The following is a 26,228-nucleotide window of genomic DNA, read 5'->3' on the forward strand; positions in this document are numbered from 1 at the left end:
AGTGCCCTATTTTAAGGGAATAGGGTGCCATGTTGGGCTTACCCCAGTGTACCTTCATCTCAGCCTGGTAATAAGCTATAGAAAGGACCCCAGAGTGGAGTTACTCACTGAACCTGGTGATGGGCATCCAGAGATCACATCTTTAACTAGAGATCACATCTTTAACCAGAGATCACATGTTTAACCAGAGATCACATGTTTAACTAGAGATCACATGTTTAACCAGAGATCACATGTTTAACTAGAGATCACATGTTTAACCAGAGATCACATGTTTAACATGTTTAACCAGAGATCACATGTTTAACATGTTTAACCAGAGATCACAGAGATCACATGTTTCATGTTTAACCAGATGTTTAACCAGAGATCACATCACATGTTTAACCAGAGATCACATGTTTAACCAGAGATCACATGTTTAACTAGAGATCACATGTTTAACATGTTTAACCAGAGATCACATGTTTAACATGTTTAACCAGAGATCACATGTTTAACCAGAGATCACATGTTTAACATGTTTAACCAGAGATCACATGTTTAACCAGAGATCACATGTTTATCACATGTTTAACCAGAGATCACATGTTTAACATGTTTAACTAGAGATCACATGTTTAACCAGAGATCACATGTTTAACCAGAGATCACATGTTTAACCAGAGATCACATGTTTAACCAGAGATCACATGTTTAACCAGAGATCACATGTTTAACATGTTTAACCAGAGATCACATGTTTAACCAGAGATCACATGTTTAACCAGAGATCACATGTTTAACATGTTTAACCAGAGATCACATGTTTAACCAGAGATCACATGTTTAACCAGAGATCACATGTTTAACCAGAGATCACATGTTTAACCAGAGACATGTTTTATGTTTAACATGTTTAACCAGAGATTACATGTTTAACCAGAGATCACATGTTTAACCAGAGATCACATGTTTAACCAGAGATCACATGTTTAACCAGAGATCACATGTTTAACATGTTTAACCAGAGATCGCATGTTTAACCAGAGATCACATGTTTAACATGTTTAACCAGAGATCACATGTTTAACCAGAGATCACATGTTTAACCAGAGATCACATCTTTAACCAGAGATCACATGTTTAACCAGAGATCACATCTTTAACCAGAGATCACATGTTTAACCAGAGATCACATGTTTAACCAGAGATCACATGGTTTGTTTTTTAAATACTGTTAAACTATTTGGTGGAATGTGCTGTTTGACTTGCCCTGAATATTTTTGTTGTTGTAAATGTTTTTCTTTAAGGCTCCAGTGTTCCATTTGTACAAGTTGCATTTGCAGGGCACAACAACAACAACAACAACAACAACAACAATAAACCAAGCTAAGCATCACACCGTTCTTCTCCCTAAATTCCCTTTCCCTACCGTGTCTCGCTCACTCGATTTGCACTCCCTCTACACACCTGTGCTGAGTGCAACACACAAGCTACCGTTAAGGCCTACATAAATAAATACCTATAATAACAAATAGTGGGACAAAACCTCTAACTGATGTGATACACAAGCTGCTGTACATTTCTTGCAAAATGACGACAGATTTTTATCACGTATTCAAATTGTACTGGTTGGTTGAAGAAAGGAAATATAAGTTAAAACAACTAGCTGCAATTTTTGATTAATTGTATCTCGAATATTTTTCTGCTTATATTAGTCTACTTTGTGAGCTGCTAGTGCCATTTAGAATTGGTTAGCCTAGGCTATAACCCCCCCTAAACATAGACAGGTTCCACACTGAAAATATGCTAAAATGTTTGTTTGGTAAAGACAAAGAGCGCGTTTTCATCGGAATCATTAAACCATTAATGCCTACTCACCAAACGGATGCCCTGGATGTGGTTCATCACCATGCAGGGTTCCACGTGGAATTGTTCATCCATTTAGAGAATTCCAAAGAACAGAAACTAAATCAAACGTCTGTATATCGAAAAGAAGACCGATTTTTACTTTGAAACCTGAAAGAATTGTCTTCAACGCGTCAAATGACAATAACTGTTCCTGAAGCGAGATGCACATCTCTTCACACTGGCAACATTTCTTCATTTGGAAAAAATATTCTGTTATATTTTATATAATGTTTTTTTTTTGCTATAAAATAGCTGTGATGTCATTGAAGCGTCAAGTCCGACAACCGTTTGTCCCCTAATTCCAGGGCTCTTACATTGAAGTCTACTCCGACCTCTACTCCTAACTGACTATCTCTCTCTCCTTCTCCTCAGGTGTTCATCATTAATCTGCTCAGGGACAGTAAGTACTATCACTTCTGCCCTGTCATGGACACTTACATCCAGAAGCACTTTGCTGGAGCGCTGGCGTACAAGTGAGTTTCCTTTGTAACGTCTGGTATTTCTTTTTATTTTACCTTTATTTAACTAGGCAAGTCAGTTAAGAACAAATTGTTATCTTCAATGACGGACTAGGAACAGTGGGTTAACTGGTCTAGGAACAGTGGGTTAACTGGTCTAGGAACAGTGGGTTAACTGGTCTAGGAACAGTGGGTTAACTGGTCTAGGAACAGTGGGTTAACTGGTCTAGGAACAGTGGGTTAACTGGTCTAGGAACAGTGGGTTAACTGGTCTAGGAACAGTGGGTTAACTGGTCTAGGAACAGTGGGTTAACTGGTCTAGGAACAGTGGGTTAACTGGTCTAGGAACAGTGGGTTAACTGGTCTAGGAACAGTGGGTTAACTGGTCTAGGAACAGGGGGTTAACTGGTCTAGGAACAGTGGGTTAACTGGTCTAGGAACGGTGGGTTAACTGCCTGTTCAGGGACAGAACGACAGAAAAATACTTTCTGAATGCACTGTACAAAATGAAGACCCCCTCACTTTTGCTGGTTTTGATGAAACGTCTTTGTCTCGTGCTTTCTCCAGAGAGTTGATCCGCTGTCTGAAGTGGTACATGGACCGTTCTGCAGAGGTGGTGAGACAGAACCACATCCAGGAGGCCATGAGGGTAGGAGAACTCATGAGAATATGTTTTGAGTTAGGGGGGTGCTAAAAATGTCCTTGACCATGTATGTGACCAGAAAAAAAAGCTCTTGATTGTTCCTGGTGGTGAAAGAAATTGTCCGGGGAAAAAATCATTACATTACAGTTGAAATACCAGTACAGTGCAGTGTAAAATCTACAGTCAATATGGAATGTGTTTGGGCGAGAAGGACTACTCAGTAAATTAGTTGAATAAAATATGAATAAAAGCTTACTCATTGCTTTATATTTTTAAATGCTGCAATGCAATGTAAACGTTTCCTAATAATAAATAATAATAATAGATTCTATCCACATGATTTAAAAAAAAAAAATGGATGACTGTTTGTACCACCATACTGTCCTTAGAAAGTCTGTCTGTCTTCATCAACGTCTCATGGGTCCTTATGTCGATGTCTCTGGCCCTCCTCAATCCGTTATGTCTGAAGACTTTCATGGTTGACTGAATATTGTTTCATTTATTTAAAAAGTATCACACCTTTTTTCTTTTTTTTTCTGATAAAAATCACAGTAGACTGAAACCTCAACATGCTATTTAATATTTATCGTAATAAAAATGAAATATTTTCGGCATAAAGAAAGTCGTGCCCCTTTTTACACGTTGTTCATTAGAATCTTGATTTCCAGATTTCAAGATTTGGAAGTCTGACATTTTGAGACTGACATGTCTGTGGCCTGGTGTCTCTCTTTCCCTCCTTGTGATTTCCTGCCCTGAGCCCAAATCTAACCCTGGCACCTTCAGGATGTTCTCTTGGTCAAGTGGTGAAGAGGTTAGGTTGACGTGCGAGAGGTTTCCATCCAACCAGTTACACGTCTATGTCCTTATCTCCTCCACCCAGGCTCTGGAGTACCTGTTGAAGTTCATTATCCAGTCTCGCATCCTGTACTCCCGTGCTACCTGTGGTATGGAGGAAGAACAGTTCAGAGCCAGCATCCAGGAGCTCTTCCTGTCCATCCGCTTTGTCCTCAGTCTGGACAGCCGCGGCTCTGAGACGCTCGTTTTCACACAGGTCAGTGTCTAAACGTTCTGACACACAGCAGGGTTTGGGAGACCTACACTGACCCCACCTCCAGTGTAATGATAGAATAGTAATGATAATAGTAATAGCCTTAGCTAAATGTTGTTTAGATGCTAACCATTGTAATGTTCAGCCCCCCCCCCCCCCCCCCCCCCCCCAGATCAAGATAGCTTATTGTGTGTTTGTTTGTTCCCGTCTGGAACTGTGCCGAAGTGTGACGACTTCATTCTCCCACCAGGACGAGGAAGTGAAGAGAGTCGATATGAAGATTCTGAGATTCAACAACATTATCCATTTATACCATCAATACGTCCTCTGTGACTTCACTGTTTACTCTCTTTTCAGCTCTGTGACTTCACTGTTTACTCTCTTTTCAGCTCTGTGACTTCACTGTTTACTCTCTTTTCAGCTCTGTGACTTCACTGTTTACTCTCTTTTCAGCTCTGTGACTTCACTGTTTACTCTCTTTTCAGCTCTGTGACTTCACTGTTTACTCTCTTTTCAGCTCTGTGACTTCACTGATTACTCTCTTTTCAGCTCTGACTTCACTGTTTACTCTCTTTTCAGCTCTGCAGCTGAAGAGTGTTAATTTTAAAATATACACTAGCTAGTAGATTCCTTTTTCTATTTCTAAAGTAGTTAGAATCCCTTTGCCACAGTATTTCAGTTGCTTTAATTAGTCTAATTTTCTCTATCTTCTTCATCTGCCTCCTTTGCCCCTGCTTTGTGTACTGCATATGTTACCTCCTTCTCCTGTCCCCTTCCTCTGGGACCCTCTCTGTCCCCTGACTGTCCTGTCCCCCCCGGTCAGACTCCTCAGGTCCCCCAGCCTGCCTCTGGACAGGGACAGCCCCCAGGCCCCATCAGCTGTACTCAGGCCTGGAGCTCCAACGCTCCTCGCCCCTCTCCTCTCTCAGTAAGTAGCTGTAGCCCTGGTACAATGGGGGTCCTCTGCCAAGTTCCGCCCGCCCACTCTGGCATCAAGCACCTCCCAACCAACCAGCCTCCCAACCTCCCTACCAACCAACCACCCAACCTCCCAACCAACCAGCCTCCCAACCTCCCTACCAACCAGCCTCCCAACCTCCCTACCAACCTCCCTATCAACCAGCCTCGTAACCTCCCTACCAACCAGCCTCCAAACCTCCCTACCAACCAGTCTCCCAACCTCCCTACCAACCAACCACCAACCAGCCTCCCAACCAACCAGCCTCCCAACCTCCCTACCAACCAACCTCCCAACCTCCCTACCAACCAGCCTCCCAACCTCCCTACCAACCAACCTCCCTACCAACCAGCCTCCCAACCTCCCAACCAACCAGCCTCCTAACCTCCCAACCAACCAGCCTCCCAACCTCCCTACCAAGCAGCCTCCCAACCTCCCTACCAACCAGCCTCCCAACCTCCCTACCAACCAACCACCCAACCTCCCAACCAACCAGCCTCCCAACCTGCCTACCAACCTCCCTACCAACCAGCCTCCCAACCTCCCCACCAACCTCCCTATCAACCAGCCTCATAACCTCCCTACCAACCAGCCTCCCAACCTCCCTACCAACCAACCTCCCAACCTCCCTACCAACCAGCCTCCCAACCTCCCTACCAACCAACCTCCCAACCAACCAGCCTCCCAACCTCCCAACCAACCAGCCTCCTAACCTCCCAACCAACCAGCCTCCCAACCTCCCTACCAACCAGCCTCGTAACCTCCCTACCAACCAGCCTCCCAACCTCCCTACCAACCAACCACCCAACCTCCCAACCAACCAGCCTCCCAACCTGCCTACCAACCTCCCTACCAACCAGCCTCCCAACCTCCCTACCAACCTCCCTATCAACCAGCCTCGTAACCTCCCTACCAACCAGCCTCCAAACCTCCCTACCAACCAGCCTCCCAACCTCCCTACCAACCAACCTCCCAACCTCCCTACCAACCAACCAACCTCCCAACCAACCAGCCTCCCAACCTCCCTACCAACCAACCTCCCAACCTCCCTACCAACCAACCTCCCTACCAACCAGCCTCCCAACCTCCCAACCAACCAGCCTCCTAACCTCCCAACCAACCAGCCTCCCAACCTCCCTACCAACCAGCCTCCCAACCTCCCTACCAACCAGCTTCCCAACCTCCCTACCAACCAGCCTCCCAACCTCCCTACCAACCAACCACCAACCCCTTTTATAAACAGCAAGATACTCAAACATCCGCCCTCTAAGCTGTGCGCAGAAGAAATATCAGTCGGCGCAGAGAAGCACGTCGTTTCTCTTTGCTTATTTGAGCTGTTCTTGCCATAATATGGACTTGGTCTTTTATCAAATAGGGCTATCTTCTATTTACCAACCCTACCTTGTCACAACACAACTGATTTGCTCAAATTCCACAAATTAACAAAGCACACCTGTTAATTGCAATACATTCTAGGTGACTACCTCATGAAGCTGGTTGAGAGAATGCCAAGAGTGTGCAAAGCTGTCCTCAAGGCAAAGGGTGGCTACTCTGAAGAATCTCAAATATAAAATATATTTTGATATGTTTAACACTTTTTTGGTTACTACATAATTCCATATGTGTTATTTCATAGTGCTGATGTCTTCCCTGTTATTCTACAATATTGAAAATAGTACAAATAAAGAAAAACCTTTGAATGAGTAGCTGTTCTAAAACTTTTGACCGGGTAGTGTATACAGTGGTTCCTCCTTTTGAAACTTGCGAGTTTACCCAGCGGGACTTAGAGGTAATTTGTGGTTTTGTACGGTACCCTGCGTCACTACTTCATTGCTCCAGACCACCACAAGGGGGAGTTAGAGGACTGATTATGCTTTTGGGTCCTACTGTGTCTCTAACTGACAATGAACGTGCGACATAAACCTAAATAGAAACTGATAATTGTGCACAACTTCAGTGTTACTTACTGAAACTGTTGTTATACTGAGGTTTTTGTTAGTTTATTTTGTTATGATTATTTTGCTCTTACTGTAGTACTGTAGGCCACTCCAAATCACACCCTGACCCTACTGTAGTACACAATACCCAACCCAAATCACACCCTGACTCTACTGTAGTACACAATACCCACCCCAAATCACACCCTGACCCTACTGTAGTACACAATACCCACTCCAAATCACACCCTGACCCTACTGTAGTACACAATACCCACTCCAAATCACACCCTGACTCTACTGTAGTACTGTAGTACACAATACCCACTCCAAATCACACCCTGACCCTACTGTAGTACTGTAGGCCACTCCAAATCACACCCTGACCCTACTGTAGTACTGTAGGCTACTCCAAATCACACCCTGACCCTACTGTAGTACTGTAGGCCACTCCAAATCACACCCTGACCCTACTGTAGTACTGTAGGCCACTCCAAATCACACCCTGACCAAACCAAATAGAGACATACAAAGGATCTCTTAGGTCAGGGCATGACATTCCTCTCTCCACTCACCTAGCTCAGCCATAGATAAGGTCAGGGCGTGACATTCCTCTCTCCACTCACCTAGGTCAGCCATAGATAAGGTCATTGCGTGACATTCCTATCTCCACTCACCTAGCTCAGCCATAGATAAGGTCAGGGCGTGACATTCCTCTCTCCACTCACCTAGCTCAGCCATAGATAAGGTCAGGGCGTGACATTCCTCTCTCCACTCACCTAGCTCAGCCATAGATAAGGTCAGGGCGTGACATTCCTCTCTCCACTCACCTAGCTCAGCCATAGATAAGGTCAGGGCGTGACATTCCTCTCTCCACTCACCTAGCTCAGCCATAGATAAGGTCAGGGCGTGACATTCCTCTCTCCACTCACCTAGCTCAGCCATAGATAAGGTCAGGGCGTGACATTCCTCTCTCCACTCACCTAGCTCAGCCATAGATAAGGTCAGGGCGTGACATTCCTCTCTCCACTCACCTAGCTCAGCCATAGATAAGGTCAGGGCGTGACATTCTCGCTCATTTGACATGATTTGAAAACAAAATCTTCTCCTAAATATATAAGGGGCATTGCACCAATAATGACGCTGACAAGGGAAACGTTCCCGCTGTTCTGTTCTTAGTGCCAGTCTGCACGTTTCATACGAAAACAATGTAACTTAGAATGGCATCTTTATGCTTTCATTAATAAAATAATGATAAAAATATTCTTTCAAAATGCCGATGTTTATTTAGTTATGGATCCATAACGAATTACTGTGGGAATAAATATCACTGAGTTACAGAAATATCCTCCAATCCTCCAATATATGTAATTATTGGCGAAGAGTCACGTCATATTATTAGATATACTGATGGTTTACTGTAGGCGACATGAGTCTCACTAGTGTTGAGTAATGTGCTGTTAAAAGGGTTGTAGGTCTTATTTATTTAAAGAGCTTGTTGAAGTTAGAAGCAATAGGATTTGAAGCATCAGCTTACCCGCTGTGGTCAACTATTTCAGCCCCATTTAGCCCTGCTCTGAGACAAGCATGTGGGCTGGTCTTGATAAATCAATGAGGTTTTTATTTTCACTGAATCTCCGTTTGGGTATTGGTTAGACTACAATTATACAATTAGGGTGTAGAAATGTTATGCTCTTAGTGTAACCTTAATTTTACTAGGCAAATCAGTTAAGAACAAATTATTATTTACAAGGACAGCCTACTCCTTCCTCCCCATCAGGGAATTGAACCTCAGTCTCCCACAGGACACCGGATTATTTAGCTAAATAGCCCAGTACTGTACTGCCGACCGTCACGTTGTACAGCGCCATATTTTCCGTTCCATCCTAACGGAAACCCAGAAGGTTTTTCATTTTTCTTAATCAAATTAATTAAGCAAGAACCAATCAAACGTTTGGACACACCTACTCACTCCAGGATTTTTCCTTTATTTATTTTTTACTATTTTCTACATTGTAGAATAATAGTAAAGACATCACAACTATGAAATAACACATATGGAATTAGTTAAGACCAAATTTTTTATTTACAAGGACAGCCGACTCCTTCCTCCCCGTCGAGGAATTGAAACCAGGCCTCGCGCGTGCCCTTATTCTCTAGTACAGCCATTATTGAAGGTACTTGAGGTCACCGAGAAAGTCTGGACATGGCCTGCTCTCCCTTATGTAAGGAATTAGGCACTTTCCCAGGTTTACTACAGTATGTACTGTAAGCTATGTTTACTTGTCAGACTGCACAGTAGCCTAAAAAACGAATGCAGGTGGCTTATATCTTCAAAATGCTTTAAATGCTTTATTATCCAAATGTAAAAGCATATACTGTACAGTACTGTATTTCTTCATCAGCATCTTTATGCTTTTTTTACTCTAACGCTGACAAGGGAAACGTTCCCGCTGTTCTGTTCTTAGTGCCAGTCCACATGTTCAAACTAAAACAATGTAACTTAGAATGGCATCTTTATGCTTTCATTAATAAAATAATGATACAAATACTCTTTCAAAATGTAGATGTTAATTTAGTTATGGATCCATAACGAAGTACTATAAGTATCACTGAATTACAGAACTATTGCAACAAAGGTGTCTACCGAAGGCAAACAAATTGTTGCTTAATGGAAAATACTCTTTCAAACACACATGGTCACGTTGTACAGCGTCATTATGGCTATAAGGAGGCCTATATTTTGGCCTTTATTCAGATTACAATCACTCACTGTCATTTTCTTGAAAAGGAAATAATCTCCAAAATATCATTATATATATAAATATCATTATATATAGCCTTCCCACTGTGGATGTCTATTTTAGCACTGTTTCGCACTGTGCTGTGACAAACATGGAGAAACTAAAATGTTCAATTATGTTCCATGATATTCTTAAGATATATGTGTTGACTGAATATAAGCAAGTGATGTCTGCTAAATAATCAAGTTAGGTTTCTCCAGAAATAAATAATTCTAAATAACAAACTGGCTTTATTTACAAATTAGTGAGAATGTCTCACCCCATGTTCAATAATTGCCTTTTTCTCACTCACTCTAGGTTAAATGAAAACGAAATCTCCAAAATATTGTTACTTTTTAAACAAAGCGATTATTATTATTAATTCATTTAGAATTATATAAAAGCCCCTTAGATATTCTCAGAGATCCTAGCGGAAAATTCCCCTTAGATATTCATTTAGAATCCTCCAATCCTCTAAATGTAATTATTGGCGGAGAGTCACGACATTGGAAAAAAATATATGTTTAGATATACTGTAGGCCTACCATAGGCGAAATGAGTATTGTTACACTACAATTAGGGTATGGAAATGTTATGCCCCTTAGATATTAATTTAGAATCCTCCAATCCTCTTATACTGTAGCCTACTCCAGACCGTCACGTTGTACAGCGCAATATTTTACATTCCATCCTAACAGAAACCCCTGAGGGTTTAGTTTTTTTGTTTCTCTCGGAAAAGAAACACCATAATATTTATCAAATTAATTATGCCAAATTTCTTAAAATCGATTCCATGTACTATGTTACTACAAAAAAGGTTTTAAATTCTCTAGTAATGCCATATATGGGAGACTATCAAATGCTTCTCTAAGTTTTCCTGAAAGATTATTTGTGCAGGAGAAATCGGTCCGTTTTCTGCGTCATGTTTGGCTACCAAAAAAAAATGAAAATTCAGTTATAAAAACGCCGAACTTTTTCCAAAATAACTCCATAATATCGACTGAAACATGGCAAACGTTGTTTAGAATCAATCCTCAAGGTGTTTTTCTACATATCTCTTCAATGATGTATCGTTCCTGGAAGTGTGCTTCTCCCTCTGTATCGCATGGTAAAATGAGTGCTACTGAGATTTGCGCACCAATTTAGACAAAGGACACCAGGCGGACACCTGGCAAATGTAGTCTCTTATGGCCAATCTTCCAATGATATGGCTACAAATACGTCACAATGCTGCAGACATCTTGGACGAACGGCAGAGAGCATAAGCTCGTTCACAGCACATTCACAGCCATATAAGGAGACGATAGTAAAACAGAGCTTCAAAAATTCAGCTCATTTCCTGTTTGATGTTTCATCTTGGTTTCGCCTGTAGCATCAGTTCTGGGGCACTCACAGATAATATCTTTGCAGTTTTGAAAACGTCAGAGTGTTTTCTTTCCAAAGCTGCCAATTATATGCATAGTCGAGCATCTTTTCGTGACAAAATATTGCGCTTAAACGGGCACGTTTTTTAATCCAATAATGACATAGCGCCCCCATAGGTTGAAGAGGTTAAAATCAAATCAAATCAAATCAAATCAAATGTTATTTGTCACATACACATGGTTAGCAGATGTTAATGCGAGTGTAGCGAAATGCTTGTGCTTCTAGTTCCGACAATGCAGTGATAACCAACAAGTAATCTAACTAACAATTCCAAAACTACTGTCTTATACACAGTGTATAAGGATAAGGAATATGTACATAAGGATATATGAATGAGTGATGGTACAGAGCAGCATACAGTAGATGGTATCGAGTACAGTATATACATATGAGATGAGTATGTAGACAAAGTAAACAAAGTGGCATAGTTAAAGTGGCTAGTGACATAAGAATGCAGTCGATGATCTAGAGTACAGTATATACATATGCATATGAGATGAATAATGTAGGGTAAGTAACATTATATAAGGTAGCATTGTTTAAAGTGGCTAGTGATATATTTACATCATTTCCCATCAATTCCCATTATTAAAGTGGCTGGAGTTGGGTCAGTGTCAATGACAGTGTGTTGGCAGCAGCCACTCAATGTTAGTGATTGCTGTTTAACAGTCTGATGGCCTTGAGATAGAAGCTGTTTTTCAGTCTCTCGGTCCCAGCTTTGATGCACCTGTACTGACCTCGCCTTCTGGATGATAGCGGGGTGAACAGGCAGTGGTTCGGGTGGTTGATGTCCTTGATGATCTTTATGGCCTTCCTGTAACATCGGGTGGTGTAGGTGTCCTGGAGGGCAGGTAGTTTGCCCCCGGTGATGCGTTGTGCAGACCTCACTACCCTCTGGAGAGCCTTACGGTTGAGGGTGGAGCAGTTGCCGTACCAGGCGGTGATACAGCCCGCCAGGATGCTCTCGATTGTGCATCTGTAGAAGTTTGTGAGTGCTTTTGGTGACAAGCCGAATTTCTTCAGCCTCCTGAGGTTGAAGAGGCGCTGCTGCGCCTTCTTCACGACGCTGTCAGTGTGAGTGGACCAATTCAGTTTGTCTGTGATGTGTATGCCGAGGAACTTAAAACTTGCTACCCTCTCCACAAAGGGGCAGTGTAGTATTTTGAGACAAGATTGGATAAGCTAAGTAGCCAATAGGCAGAGGGTATTTGTATGATTCTCTGGAGTAATGGTATGGGAATAATGATGCATTTTATTTTGTAAAAGGGTTTCTTGCATCGAAAAAAACAACAACAACATGTTTAGTCACCTGATTAATGCCAAGCCCTGCATGTTTTTTTCAAAAGTCTCATAGAATGTAGGTCTACATTGAACACCACTCATTGGCTGCTACTGTAGGCTGAGTGATAGAACAGCTATTTCCATGTTAAAATGTCATGGGATGCGTTTTCGCCGTTGTTTTTTATGGTAGGCCACTCTGGTACAATGTTCAAATTTGCACTCAGCAGACCTGAAATTTGCTCAGTGCCCAGAAACTTTAGAGGGAACATTGCTTCTACCTCCTCTCAACCAATCCACCTACCCATTCCCAAATAACCAACCCCTTTTACAATCAACCCCTCAAACAACTCACCAACCAATCTCCCAACCAACTCACCAACCAATCTCCCAACCATTACACCAATCCAAACAGAATGAAACCTTGTAAATGTATTTGGTTTGCCTCCTGTGTTTTGTTTAACCTGACAAACTCTTTTCCTAATCTTGCATCATCATGTCATGTCTTCCCACGAGCCATGACTCTGTGTAATGACTCTGTGTAATGACTCTATGTTATGACTCTGTGTAATGACTCTGTGATGCCTGGAGATCCTTGGAGATCCTCACAACTTTTCCAGGACTGTCTTTGTGTCATTTGGACTGTTGGGCCATAGGTTGATTCATGGTACCTAGGTGCAAGAGGATCAATATGGACATTTCTGATTTTTGATAGGTTATTCTTCCATTTCAATTAGTTTGTTGCTCCTTGGTACACTGGCCTGGCTGTCTGTCTCACACCCCCAAAATCACCCACACCACATCCCTGAGCCATTGGTCCAGTGTGGAGTATGGAGCTGGTCACTCTCTCCCCATCTCTCCTCCATCTCTCAGCCTCACTCTGTTTCTCCCCTACCACTAGGCGGCGCTATTGAACTCGTTCCCGGCTATCTTTGACGAACTGCTTCAGATGTTTACAGTCCAGGAAGTGGCAGAGTTCGTACGGGGCACGCTGGGCAGTATGCCAAGTACCGTACACATCGGACAGTCCATGGACGTGGTCAAACTGCAGTCCATCGCTCGCACCGTCGACAGCCGCCTCTTCTCCTTCCCAGGTATTTATTTAGATGACATTATTGAACACTCAGGCTGATGACCATTTTGATGCATTACACCAGTTTTTTTGTTCAGAGTTTTCGGGTTGTTTTACTTATAATAGGTAAGTAAAAAGATCCACATGGATGTGAATGGATGAAATACAGAAGGTATCATTAACTCTGGTATAGGTTGGGCCTCCCGAGTGACGCAGCTGTCTAAGGCGTCACTACAGACCTTGGTTCGATCCTAGGCTGTGTCACAGCCGGCCGTGTTGGGAGACCCATGAGGCGGCGCACAATTGGCCCAGCATCGTCCGGGTTAGGGGAGGGTTTGGCCCAGCATCGTCCGGGTTAGGGGAGGGTTTGGTCCAGCATCGTCCGGGTTAGGGGAGGGTTTGGCCCAGCATTGTCCGGGTTAGGGGAGGGTTTGGCCCAGCGTGGTCCGGGTTAGGGGAGGGTTTGGCCGACCGGGATTTCCTTGTCCCATCGCCCTCTAGCAACTCCTTGTGGCAGGCCAGGCACCTGCAAGCAAACTACAGTCGCCAGCTGGACAGTGTTTCCTCTGACACATTGGTGCGGCTGGCTTCCGGGTTAAGCATGCACTGTGTCAAGAAGCATTGCGGATGGCAGGGCCGTGTTCAGGAGGACCTATGGCTCTTGACCTTCGCCTCTCCCGAGTCTGTAGGGGAGTTGCATTGATGGGACAAAACTGTAAACAACCAATTGGGGAGAAAAAAGTGGTAATTTTTAAATATTTTTTTATCAAAAACTGTTGTGTCTGTCAATTATAGGTAAATTCTCTCTCTCCGTGTATCTCTCTCTCTCAGAGTCTCGTAGGATCTTGCTTCCTGTAGTTCTACATCACATCCACCTCCACCTGAGACAGCAGAAAGAGCTCCTCATCTGTTCTGGCATCCTCAGCAGTATCTTCTCCATCATCAAGACCAGCTCTCTGGTAAACTATCTCTAGTCTCTATCTTCTCCATCATCAAGACCAGCACTCTGGTAAACTACCTCTAGTCTCTATCTTCTCCATCATCAAGACCAGCTCTCTGGTAAACTATCTCTAGTCTCTATCTTCTCCATCATCAAGACCAGCTCTCTGGTAAACTATCTCTAGTCTCTATCTTCTCCATCATCAAGACCAGCTCTCTGGTAAACTATCTCTAGTCTCTATCTTCTCCATCATCAAGACCAGCACTCTGGTAAACTATCTCTAGTCTCTATCTTCTTCATCATCAAGACCAGCTCTCTGGTAAACTATCTCTAGTCTCTATCTTCTCCATCATCAAGACCAGCTCTCTGGTAAACTACCTCTAGTCTCTATCTTCTCCATCATCAAGACCAGCACTCTGGTAAACTACCTCTAGTCTCTATCTTCTTCATCATCAAGACCAGCTCTCTGGTAAACTCTCTCTAGTCCGTACAAACAGGACAAATATAATTACATCACCTGGCGTCAGGTTCTAGGATGATTAGGAGACATTGGTCAGGTCTCCTTGTGTATGAGCATGTCATTCCAACTGTGTCAAATCAATCCTGACTCTCAATTTTAAACCATAACCATATTTGCTCTGGATTATGTTCATTCGCATTTAGGAAGTCTGTAGATGGTTCGACGCACCGGTTGATGAGACTGTATAAGATACAGTTAAAGTCGGAGGTTTACATACACCTTAGCCAAATACAGATGAAGTCGGAAGTTTACATACACCTTAGCCAAATACAGATGAAGTCGGAGGTTTACATACTCCTTAGCCAAATACAGATGAAGTCGGAAGTTTACTTAGCCAAATACAGATGAAGTCGGAGGTTTACATACACCTTAGCCAAATACAGATGAAGTCGGAAGTTTACATACTCCTTAGCCAAATACAGATGAAGTCGGAAGTTTACATACACCTTAGCCAAATACAGATGAAGTCGGAAGTTTACTTGCACCTTAGCCAAATACAGATGAAGTCGGAAGTTTACTTGCACCTTAGCCAAATACAGATGAAGTCGGAGGTTTACATACACCTTAGCCAAATACAGATGAAGTCGGAAGTTTACATACTCCTTAGCCAAATACAGATGAAGTCGGAAGTTTACTTGCACCTTAGCCAAATACAGATGAAGTCGGAGGTTTACATACACCTTAGCCAAATACAGATGAAGTCGGAGGTTTACATACACCTTAGCCAAATACAGATGAAGTCGGAGGTTTACATACACCTTAGCCAAATACAGATGAAGTCGGAGGTTTACATACACCTTAGCCAAATACAGATGAAGTCGGAAGTTTACATACTCCTTAGCCAAATACAGATGAAGTCGGAGGTTTACATACTCCTTAGCCAAATACAGATGAAGTCGGAAGTTTACATACACCTTAGCCAAATACAGATGAAGTCGGAAGTTTACATACACCGTAGCCAAATACAGATGAAGTCGGAGGTTTACATGCACTTAGGTTGGAGTCATTAAAACTTGTTTTTCAACCACTCCACAAATTTCTTGTTAACAAACTGTAGTTTTGGCAAGTTGGTTACGACATCTACTGTGTGCACGACACAAGTAATTTTTCCAACAATTGTATACAGACAGACTATTTACACTTAGAATTCACTGTATCACAATTCCAGTGGGTCAGAAGTTTGCATACACAAAGTTGACTCTGCCTTTAAACAGCTTGGAAAATTCCAGAAAATGATGTCATGGCTTTAGAAGCTTCTGACAGGCTAATTGACATAATTTGAGTCAATTGGAGGTGTACCTGTGGATGTATTTCAAGGTCTACCTTCAAACTCAGTGCCTCTTTGTTTGAAATCAGGGTAAAAACAAAAGAAATCAGCCAAGACCTGAGAAAAAAAATTGTAGACCTCCACAAGTCTGGCTCATTTCTAGTCTAGCAATTTCCAAACGCCTGAAGGTACCATATTCATCTGTACAGACAATAGTTTGCAAGTATAACAAACACCATGGGACCACGCAGCCATCATACCGCTCAGGAAGGAGACGCGTTCTGTCTCCTAGAGATCAAATCAAATCAAATGTTATTTGTCACATACACATGGTTAGCAGATGTTAATGCGACTGTAGCGAAATGCTTGTGCTTCTAGTTCCGACAATGCAGTAATAACCAACAAGTAATCTAACTAACAATTCCAAAACTACTGTCTTATACACAGTGATGAACACAGAGATGAACGTACTTTGGGGCGAAAAGTGCAAATCAATCCCAGAACAACAGCAAAGGACCTTGTGAAGATGCTGGAGGAAACCGGAACAAAAGTATCTATATCCACAGTAAAACGAGTCCTATATCGACATAACCTGAAAGGCCGCTCAGCAAGGAAGAAGCCACTGCTCCAAAACCGCCATAAAAAAGTCAGACTACGGTTTGCCACTGCATATGGGGACAAAGATCGTACTGTTTTGGAGAAATGTCCTCTGGTCTGATGAAACAAAAATAGAACTGTTTGGCCATAATGACCATCATTATGTTTGGAGGAAAAAGGGGGAAGCTTGCAAGCCGAAGAACACCATCCCAACCGTGAAGCACGGGGGTGGCAGCATCATGTTGTGGGGGTGCTTTGCTGCAGGAGGGACTGGTGCACTTCACAAAATAGATGGCATCATGAGGAAATGAAAATTATGTGGATATATTGAAACAACATCTCAAGACATCAGTCATGAAGTTAAAGCTAGAGTAAAGATGTTTTTCATGTACAGTAGGATTCCTGTGGTCTTCCTGGAGGTCTTCGTGTACAGTAGGATTCCTGTGGTCTTCCTGGAGGTCTTCGTGTACAGTAGGAATCCTGTGGTCTTCTTCACCCAGGAGAGGGTACACATTGATTTCCCATGTATTCATATCTCCCCCTAGGACACCCCAGTGCAGGAGGAGGTAGAGATGATGGTGGAATCTCTCCTGGATGTGCTTCTCCAGACCCTGCTGGCCATCATGACCAAGTCTCAGTCCCAGGAGGCGGTAAGAGGCCATCGCTGCCCGCAGTGCACGGCTGAGATCACTGTTAGTAACTAACAATCTGCTTCTACTATCCATCCTACTTCATCCTCCTCTACTCTCCAAACTTCCCCTCTCTCTCTCTTCATCAACCCGGTCCTGCTCATCTCTATTTTCCCCATCACTACCCCCACTCCTGTCTCTACATGTTCCCCCCTCACTACTCCTGTCTCTACATGTTCCCCCTCACTACTACTCCTCCTGTCTCTACATGTTCCCCCTCTACTACTGTCTCTGTCTCTATATGTTCCCCCTCACTACTCCTGTCTCTATATGATTCCCCTCACTACTCCTGTCTCTATATGTTCCCCCTTCACTACTCCTGTCTCTATATGATTCCCCTCACTACTCCTGTCTCTATATGATTGCCCCCTCACTACTCCTGTCTCTATATGATTCCCCTCACTACTCCTGTCTCTACATGTTCCCCCTCACTACTCCTGTCTCTACATGTTCCCCCCTCACTACTCCTGTCTCTATATGATTCCCCTCACTACTCCTGTCTCTACATGTTCCCCCCTCACTACTCCTGTCTCTATATGTTCCCCCTCACTCCTCCTGTCTCTATATGATTCCCCTCACTACTCCTGTCTCTATATGATTCCCCTCACTACTCCTGTCTCTACATGTTCCCCCCTCTCTACTCCTGTCTCTATATGATTCCCCTCACTACTCCTGTCTCTATATGTTCCCCCTCACTACTCCTGTCTCTATATGATTCCCCCCTCACTACTCCTGTCTCTATATGATTCCCCTCACTCCTCATGTCTCTATATGTTCCCCCCTCACTACTCCTGTCTCTATATGATTCCCCTCACTACTCCTGTCTCTATATGATTCCCCTCACTACTCCTGTCTCTATATGATTCCCCTCACTACTCCTGTCTCTATATGTTCCCCCTCACTACTCCTGTCTCTATATGATTCCCCCCTCACTACTCCTGTCTCTATATGATTCCCCTCACTACTCCTGTCTCTACATGTTCCCCCCTCACTACTCCTGTCTCTATACAGTAACTAAACTAATCTGAATACAGTAACTAATCTGAATACAGTAACTAAACTAAGCTGAATACAGTAACTAATCTGAATACAGTAACTAAACTAAGCTGAATACAGTAATTAATCTGAATACAGTAACTAAACTAAGCTGAATACAGTAAGATAACTAAGCTGAATACAGTAACTAAACTAAGTTGAATCATGTAACTAACTTACTAAGTAGCTAAACTCAGCTGAATACAGTAACTAAACTAGGCTGAATACAGTAACTAAACTAAACTGAATACAGTAACTAAACTAAGCTGAAAACAGTAACTAAACTAAGCTGAATACAGTAACTAAACTAAACTGAATACAGTAAATAAACTAAGCTGAAAACAGTAACTAAGCTGAATACAGTAACTAAACTAAACTGAATACAGTAACTAAACTAAGCTGAATACAGTAACTAAACTAATCTGAATACAGTAACTAATCTGAATACAGTAACTAAACTAATCTGAATACAGTAACTCAACTAAGCTGAATACAGTAATGAATCTGAATACAGTAACTAAACTAATCTGACTACAGTAACTAAACTAAGCTGAATACAGTAACTAAACTAAGTTGAATCATGTAACTAACTTACTAAGTAGCTAAACTCAGCTGAATACAGTAACTAAACTAAGCTGAATACAGTAACTAAACTAAACTGAATACAGTAACTAAACTAAGCTGAAAACAGTAACTAAACTAAGCTGAATACAGTGACTAAACTGAATACAGTAACTAAACTAAGCTGAAAACAGTAACTAAATTAAGCTGAATACAGTAACTAAACTAAGCTGAATACAGTAACTAAACTAAACTGAATACAGTAAATAAACTAAGCTGAAAACAGTAACTAAGCTGAATACAGTAACTAAACTAAACTGAATACAGTAACTAAACTAAGCTGAATACAGTAACTAAACTAATCTGAATACAGTAACTAATCTGAATACAGTAACTAAACTAATCTGAATACAGTAACTCAACTAAGCTGAATACAGTAATGAATCTGAATACAGTAACTAAACTAATCTGACTACAGTAACTAAACTAAGCTGAATACAGTAACTAAACTAAGTTGAATCATAACTTACTAACTAACTAAACTACTAAGTAGCTAAACTCAGCTGAATACAGTAACTAAACTAAGCTGAATACAGTAACTAAACTAAACTGAATACAGTAACTAAACTAAGCTGAAAACAGTAACTAAACTAAGCTGAATACAGTGACTAAACTGAATACAGTAACTAAACTAAGCTGAATACAGTAACTAAACTAAGCTGAAAACAGTAACTGAACTAAGCTGAATACAGTAACTAAACTAAGCTGAATACAGTAGCTAAACTAAACTGAATACAGTAACTAAGCTGAATACAGTAACTAAGCTGAATACAGTAACTAAGCTGAATACAGTAACTAAACTAAGCTGAAAACAGTAACTAAATTAAGCTGAATACAGTAACTAAACTAAGCTGAATACAGTAACTAAGCTGAATACAGTAACTAAACTAAGCTGAATACAGTAACTAAACTAAGCTGAAAACAGTAACTGAACTAAGCTGAATACAGTAACTAAACTAAGCTGAATACAGTAGCTAAACTAAACTGAATACAGTAACTTAGCTGAATACAGTAACTAAGCTGAATACAGTAACTAAACTAAGCTGAAAACAGTAACTAAACTAAGCTGAATACAGTAACTAAACTAAGCTGAATACAGTAGCTAAAGTAAGCTGAATACAGTAACTAAGCTGAAAACAGTAACTAAACTAAACTGTAACTAAACTACAGAAAACAGTAACTAAACTAAGCTGAAAACAGTAACTAAACTAAGCTGAAAACAGTAACTAAACTAAGCTGAATACAGTAGCTAAACTAAGCTGAATACAGTAACTAAGCTGAAAACAGTAACTAAACTAAGCTGAAAACAGTAACTAAACTAAGCTGAATACAGTAGCTAAACTAAGCTGAATACAGTAACTAAACTAAGCTGAATACAGTAGCTAAACTAAGCTGAATACAGTAACTAAGCTGAAAACAGTAACTAAACTAAACTGAATACAGTAACTAAACTAAGTTGAAAACAGTAACTAAACTAAGCTGAAAACAGTAACTAAACTAAGCTGAAAACAGTAACTAAACTAAGCTGAATACAGTAACTAAACTAAGCTGAATACAGTAGCTAAACTAAGCTGAATACAGTAACTAAGCTGAAAACAGTAGCTAAACTAAGCTGAATACAGTAACTAAACTAAACTGAATACAGTAACTAAACTAAGCTGAATACAGTAGCTAAACTAAGCTGAAAACAGTAACTAAGCTGAAAACAGTAACTAAACTAAGCTGAATACAGTAACTAAACTAAGCTGAATACAGTAGCTAAACTAAGCTGAAAACAGTAACTAAGCTGAATACAGTAACTAAACTAAACTGAATACAGTAGCTAAACTAAGCTGAAAACAGTAACTAAGCTGAATACAGTAACTAAACTGAATACAGTAACTAAACTAAGTTGAAAACAGTAACTAAACTAAGTTGTAAACAGTAACTAAACTAAGCTGAAAACAGTAACTAAACTAAGCTGAAAACAGTAACTAAACTAAGCTGAAAACAGTAACTAAACTAAGCTGAAAACATTAACTAAACTAAACTGAATACAGTAACTAAACTAAGCTGAATACAGTAACTAAACTAAGCTGAAAACAGTAACTAAACTAAACTGAATACAGTAACTAAACTAAGTTGAAAACAGTAACTAAACTAAGTTGAAAACAGTAACTAAACTAAGCTGAAAACAGTAACTAAACTAAGCTGAAAACAGTAACTAAACTAAGCTGAAAACAGTAACTAAACTAAGCTGAAAACAGTAGCTAAACTAAGCTGAAAACAGTAACTAAACTAAGCTGAAAACAGTAACTAAACTAAGCTGAAAACAGTAACTAAACTAAGCTGAAAACAGTAACTAAACTAAGCTGAAAACAGTAACTAAACTAAGCTGAAAACAGTAACTAAACTAAACTGAATACAGTAGCTAAACTAAGCTGAAAACAGTAACTAAGCTGAATACAGTAACTAAACTAAGCTGAAAACAGTAACTAAACTAAACTGAATACAGTAACTAAACTAAGTTGAATGATGTAACTAACTTACTAAGTAACTAAACTATCTTACAGTTATCCTTTGAAACATACCCTTATCCAATCATCTCCCTTCATCCTTCGTTATCCTAACCCCCCTTCCTCCCCATCTGTGTTTTCATTGGTCATTGGGTGGCTCGCGTTGCACTGTGATTGGCTGACATGTGTGTGCCTGTGTTCTCATTGGCAGGGAGAATATGTGTCCTGCCTCCTATCCCTGCTGCGTCAGATGTCTGACATCCACTTCAACCATCTACTGGACAACTTCCAGAGCAAAGAGGAAGTCAAGGTGAGACTGTCTCTTTCTCAATGTCCTCCTATTCCTCATTCCACTGACCTGAAAGAATGTGATGCGATTCATGAATTCCAGCCCAATGCTGAGTTTCCACCATTTTGTTTTCACCTGTCATATATCTTTTCCAATCAGTGCAGATGAAGGGGAGGAGAGGATAGATGTGTAGTCATGGATGAACTGACATATTGGTTTTGTTCCCTGGCCTGCTCATGGTTAAGGACACACATGACTCTCTCTCTGTCTCTCTCTCTGTATATATATATATATATATATATATATATATATATATACAGTGTTGTAACAATGTACAAATGGTTAAAGTACACAAGGGAAAATAAATAAGCATAAATATGGGTTGTATTTACAATGGTGTTTGTTCTTCACTGGTTGCCCTTTTCTCGTGGCAACAGGTCACAAATCTTGCTGCTGTGATGGCACACTGTGGTATTTCACCCAGTAGATAGGGGAGTTTATCAAAATTGGATTTGTTTTCGAATTCTTTGTGGATCTGTGTAATCTGAGGGAAATATATCTCTCTAATATGGTCATACATTGGGCAGGAGGTTAGGAAGTGCAGCTCAGTTTCCACCTCATTTTGTGGGCAGTGAGCACATAGCCTGTCTTCTCTTGAGAGCCATGTTTGCCTACGGCGGCCTTTCTCAATAGCAAGGCTATGCTCACTGAGTCTGTACATAGTCAAAGGTATTCTGCCACGGTGTACTCTCTGTTTAGGGCCAAATAGCATTCTAATTTGCTCTGTTTTTTTGTTAATTCTTTCCAATGTGTTAGGTAATTATCTTTTTATTTTCTCATGATTTGTTTGGTTTTAATTGTGCTTCTTTCCTGGGGCTCTGTAGGGTGTGTTTGTGTTTGTGAAAAGAGCCCCAGGACCAGCTTGCTTAGGGGACTCTTCTCGAGGTTCATCTCTCTGTAGGTGATGGCTTTGTTATGGAAGGTTTGGGAATCGCTTCCTTTTAGGTGGTTGAAGAATTTAACAGCTCTTTTCTGGATTTTGATAATTAGTGGGTATCGGGCCTGATTTTGCTTTGCATTCATTATTTGGTGTTCTACGTCTCTCTCTCTCTCTCTCTCTCTCTCTCTCTCTCTCTCTCTCACAGGAGTTCCTTCTGAAGATATTCTGTGTGTTTCGTAACCTGATGAAGCTCAGTATTTTTCCCCGGGACTGGAACGTGATGAGGCTGCTAACCAGCAAGTAGGTCATACTGAACACATACACACACACACACACACACACACACACACACACACACACACACACACACACACACACACACACACACACACACACACACACACACACACACACACACACACACACACACACACACACACACACACACACAGGACTGGAACGTGATGAGCTGACCAGCAAGTACATCTCCATGTGGCTCCCATCCCTCTTTCCACACCTGCACCCATCCCTCTTTCAAACCTCCTCCCATCCCTCTTCCACACCTGCACCCATCCCTCTTTCAAACCTCCTCCCATCCCTCTTTCAAACCTCCCACCCCTCTTCCACACCTCCTATCCCTCTTCCACACCTCCCACCACTCTTCCACACCTGCACCCATCCCTCTTTCAAACCTCCTCCCACCCCTCTTCCACACCTCCCATCCCTCTTCCACACCTCCCATCCCTCTTCCACACCTCCAACCCCTCTTTCACACCTCCAACCCCTCTTCCACACCTCCCATCCCTCTTCCACACCTCCTCCCATCCCTCTTTTCACACCTGCATAGCTGGTCTGTTTGTACACGTCAAAGTTCCCACTCACCTTTCCGTGGATAAATGTGGTTTCCGCTTTCAGTTTGGCATGTAATGCTGCCATCTGTCTATGGTTTTTTAGTTTGCATAAGTTCTAATCGTCACAGTGGGAACAACATCCTCTATGCACTTCCTGAGGAACTGTATACGTCAATACTATTCTCAGTGACAACTACGGAACATTTCCCAAAACAATCTTGATGCACAGATTCTGATTGGTCAGAACAGGTCCTTACCACAGGTACTTCCTGTTTACGTTTCTGCTTGATAGGAGGGGAGGTAGAACAATGGAGGCGTGATCTGATTGGAGGAATTTTCCCTCAGATTTCCTTTATTGAAATCCCCAGCTCCAATAAATGCAGTCTCAGGATATAAATCATAAATATGTGGTTTACAGTTTACACAAAGTCCAGAGGAATTCCTCTGGGGGGGTAATGTCAGAGGAATTCCTCTGGGGGGGTAATGTCCAGAGGAATTCCTTGAGGGCCGTCGTGGTGTTTCGGCTTGTGGTGAGGGGTGCCGGGGTAATCCTCTCTCGGGAGGTAATGTGGTCAATTACCTGCAATACATGGTAATATATTATAAAGCATTCTAAAACATATTCTGAAGAATCCCCATTGTAAGTGATCATCCACAAAATGGCGTCAGAATGTATCAATAATTAGCTGTTTCAAAAATCGTTTAACAGTTCTGTACTTATTTCTGGTGTTTCTCCCTCTAGCACCATAGTGACAACTGTCCAATATCTGTCCCCGGCTTTGCACAAGAACTTCACCGAAGCTGACTTTGAATTCAAGGTGCGTGACTTTGACAGAGTGACACACACACACACACATGGAGAGCGAGTGAGCTGGTGTGTTGCTGCAGCCCACGCCAGAGTGAACACACGAACAAACACACACACACACACGCAAGTCTTGTCCTTGAGGCAGAACAGAGCAATTTCCGCTAGATGGGCCAGCTGCAAAGTCAAAATTGTCTATGTTGTAAAAATTAATGAACCCCCTAGAGTTATTGCCCCCCCCCCCACTGTGGAAATCAAATTAGCATAATTAAAAATATACCAATAAAAATCAGTCAGTTTAAGATAGAGATATCGTGGGTTTTTTGCATCTCAATCTGCAGTAAAAGCTGACAGAGGTGTTTGTCAGAGCATGAGACATCCCCGGAAATCGGTTTTCTCACAAAACCGTCTGTAGCGTCCCAACAGTTCGGGCTACACACTAATATGACACCTCTGTGGTTAAGGTGAGACTCTCATGAACACGAACACGTCGGTAGTCTCACAAGACTCGTATGAATGTCCCCTGGTACCAGTTGAAAAATGAATGGAGGTATACATGGAGACTGTTTTAGTGACAAAAATAACAAGGTAAAAAAAATGTTTCCTGATCTTTCTTATTTCTCTCAGGTATAAAAGAGGCACTTCAGAACAAACTTCCTTTAGATTTACTATCTGTTATTCAATGTGTTTCTATTGGCTAACAGCAGTAAGGACTATCTGTTATTCAATGTGTTTCTATTGGCTAATAGCAGTAAGGACTGTCTGTTATTCAATGTGTTTCTATTGGCTAATAGCAGTAAGGACTGTCTGTTATTCAATGTGTTTCTATTGGCTAATAGCAGTAAGGACTATCTGTTATTCAATGTGTTTCTATTGGCTAATAGCAGTAAGGACTGTCTGTAATTCAATGTGTTTCTATTGGCTAATAGCAGTAAGGACTATCTGTTATTCAATGTGTTTCTATTGGCTAATAGCAGTAAGGACTATCTGTTATTCAATGTGTTTCTATTGGCTAATAGCAGTAAGGACTGTCTGTAATTCAATGTGTTTCTATTGGCTATAGCAGTAAGGACTATCTGTTATTCAATGTGTTTCTATTGGCTAATAGCAGTAAGGACTATCTGTTATTCAATGTGTTTCTATTGGCTAATAGCAGTAAGGACTATCTGTTGTTCAATGTAGTTCATCTGTTATTCAATGTGTTTCTATTGGCTAATAGCAGTAAGGACTATCTGTTATTCAATGTGTTTCTATTGGCTAATAGCAGTAAGGACTATCTGTTATTCAATGTGTTTCTATTGGCTAATAGCAGTAAGGACTGTCTGTTATTCAATGTGTTTCTATTGGCTAATAGCAGTAAGGACTGTCTGTTATTCAATTTGTTTCTATTGGCTAATAGCAGTAAGGTCTATCTGTTCTCCAATGTGTTTCTATTGGCTAATAGCAGTAAGGACTGTCTGTTATTCAATGTGTTTCTATTGGCTAATAGCAGTAAGGCCCATAAAATGTTTTATCAAATAATTATTATATATTTTTTCATATTCTCCTAAAATTCCAAATCAAATATCAAAATGATCATTGGTACGACCTTCTTAAAACAATTCCATATAGCTGAGTAGAATCCCTCTCTCCCGGCATGGACAAAGCTAAAACTCTTATGGGTTAATTTAAGGTTAGGCATTAG

At 41.3% G+C, this 26,228-nt stretch overlaps 1 protein-coding gene across 1 annotated transcript in view; it reads left to right on the forward strand.

Annotated features, from left to right (window-relative positions):
• Positions 1–26,228, forward strand: part of LOC115127406 (dedicator of cytokinesis protein 3-like) — a 311,415-nt gene that overhangs the window by 202,973 nt on the left and 82,214 nt on the right. Inside the window, 10 exon segments of the mRNA XM_065000744.1 lie at positions 2,266–2,366; positions 2,919–3,000; positions 3,875–4,045; positions 4,866–4,970; positions 13,325–13,517; positions 14,327–14,454; positions 17,365–17,511; positions 21,871–21,969; positions 23,094–23,188; positions 24,482–24,557. Coding sequence (XP_064856816.1) covers positions 2,266–2,366; positions 2,919–3,000; positions 3,875–4,045; positions 4,866–4,970; positions 13,325–13,517; positions 14,327–14,454; positions 17,365–17,511; positions 21,871–21,969; positions 23,094–23,188; positions 24,482–24,557 — 1,197 coding nt within the window.

Source organism: Oncorhynchus nerka, linkage group LG15 (genome assembly GCF_034236695.1).
Source record: "Oncorhynchus nerka isolate Pitt River linkage group LG15, Oner_Uvic_2.0, whole genome shotgun sequence".
NCBI lineage: Eukaryota > Metazoa > Chordata > Actinopteri > Salmoniformes > Salmonidae > Oncorhynchus > Oncorhynchus nerka.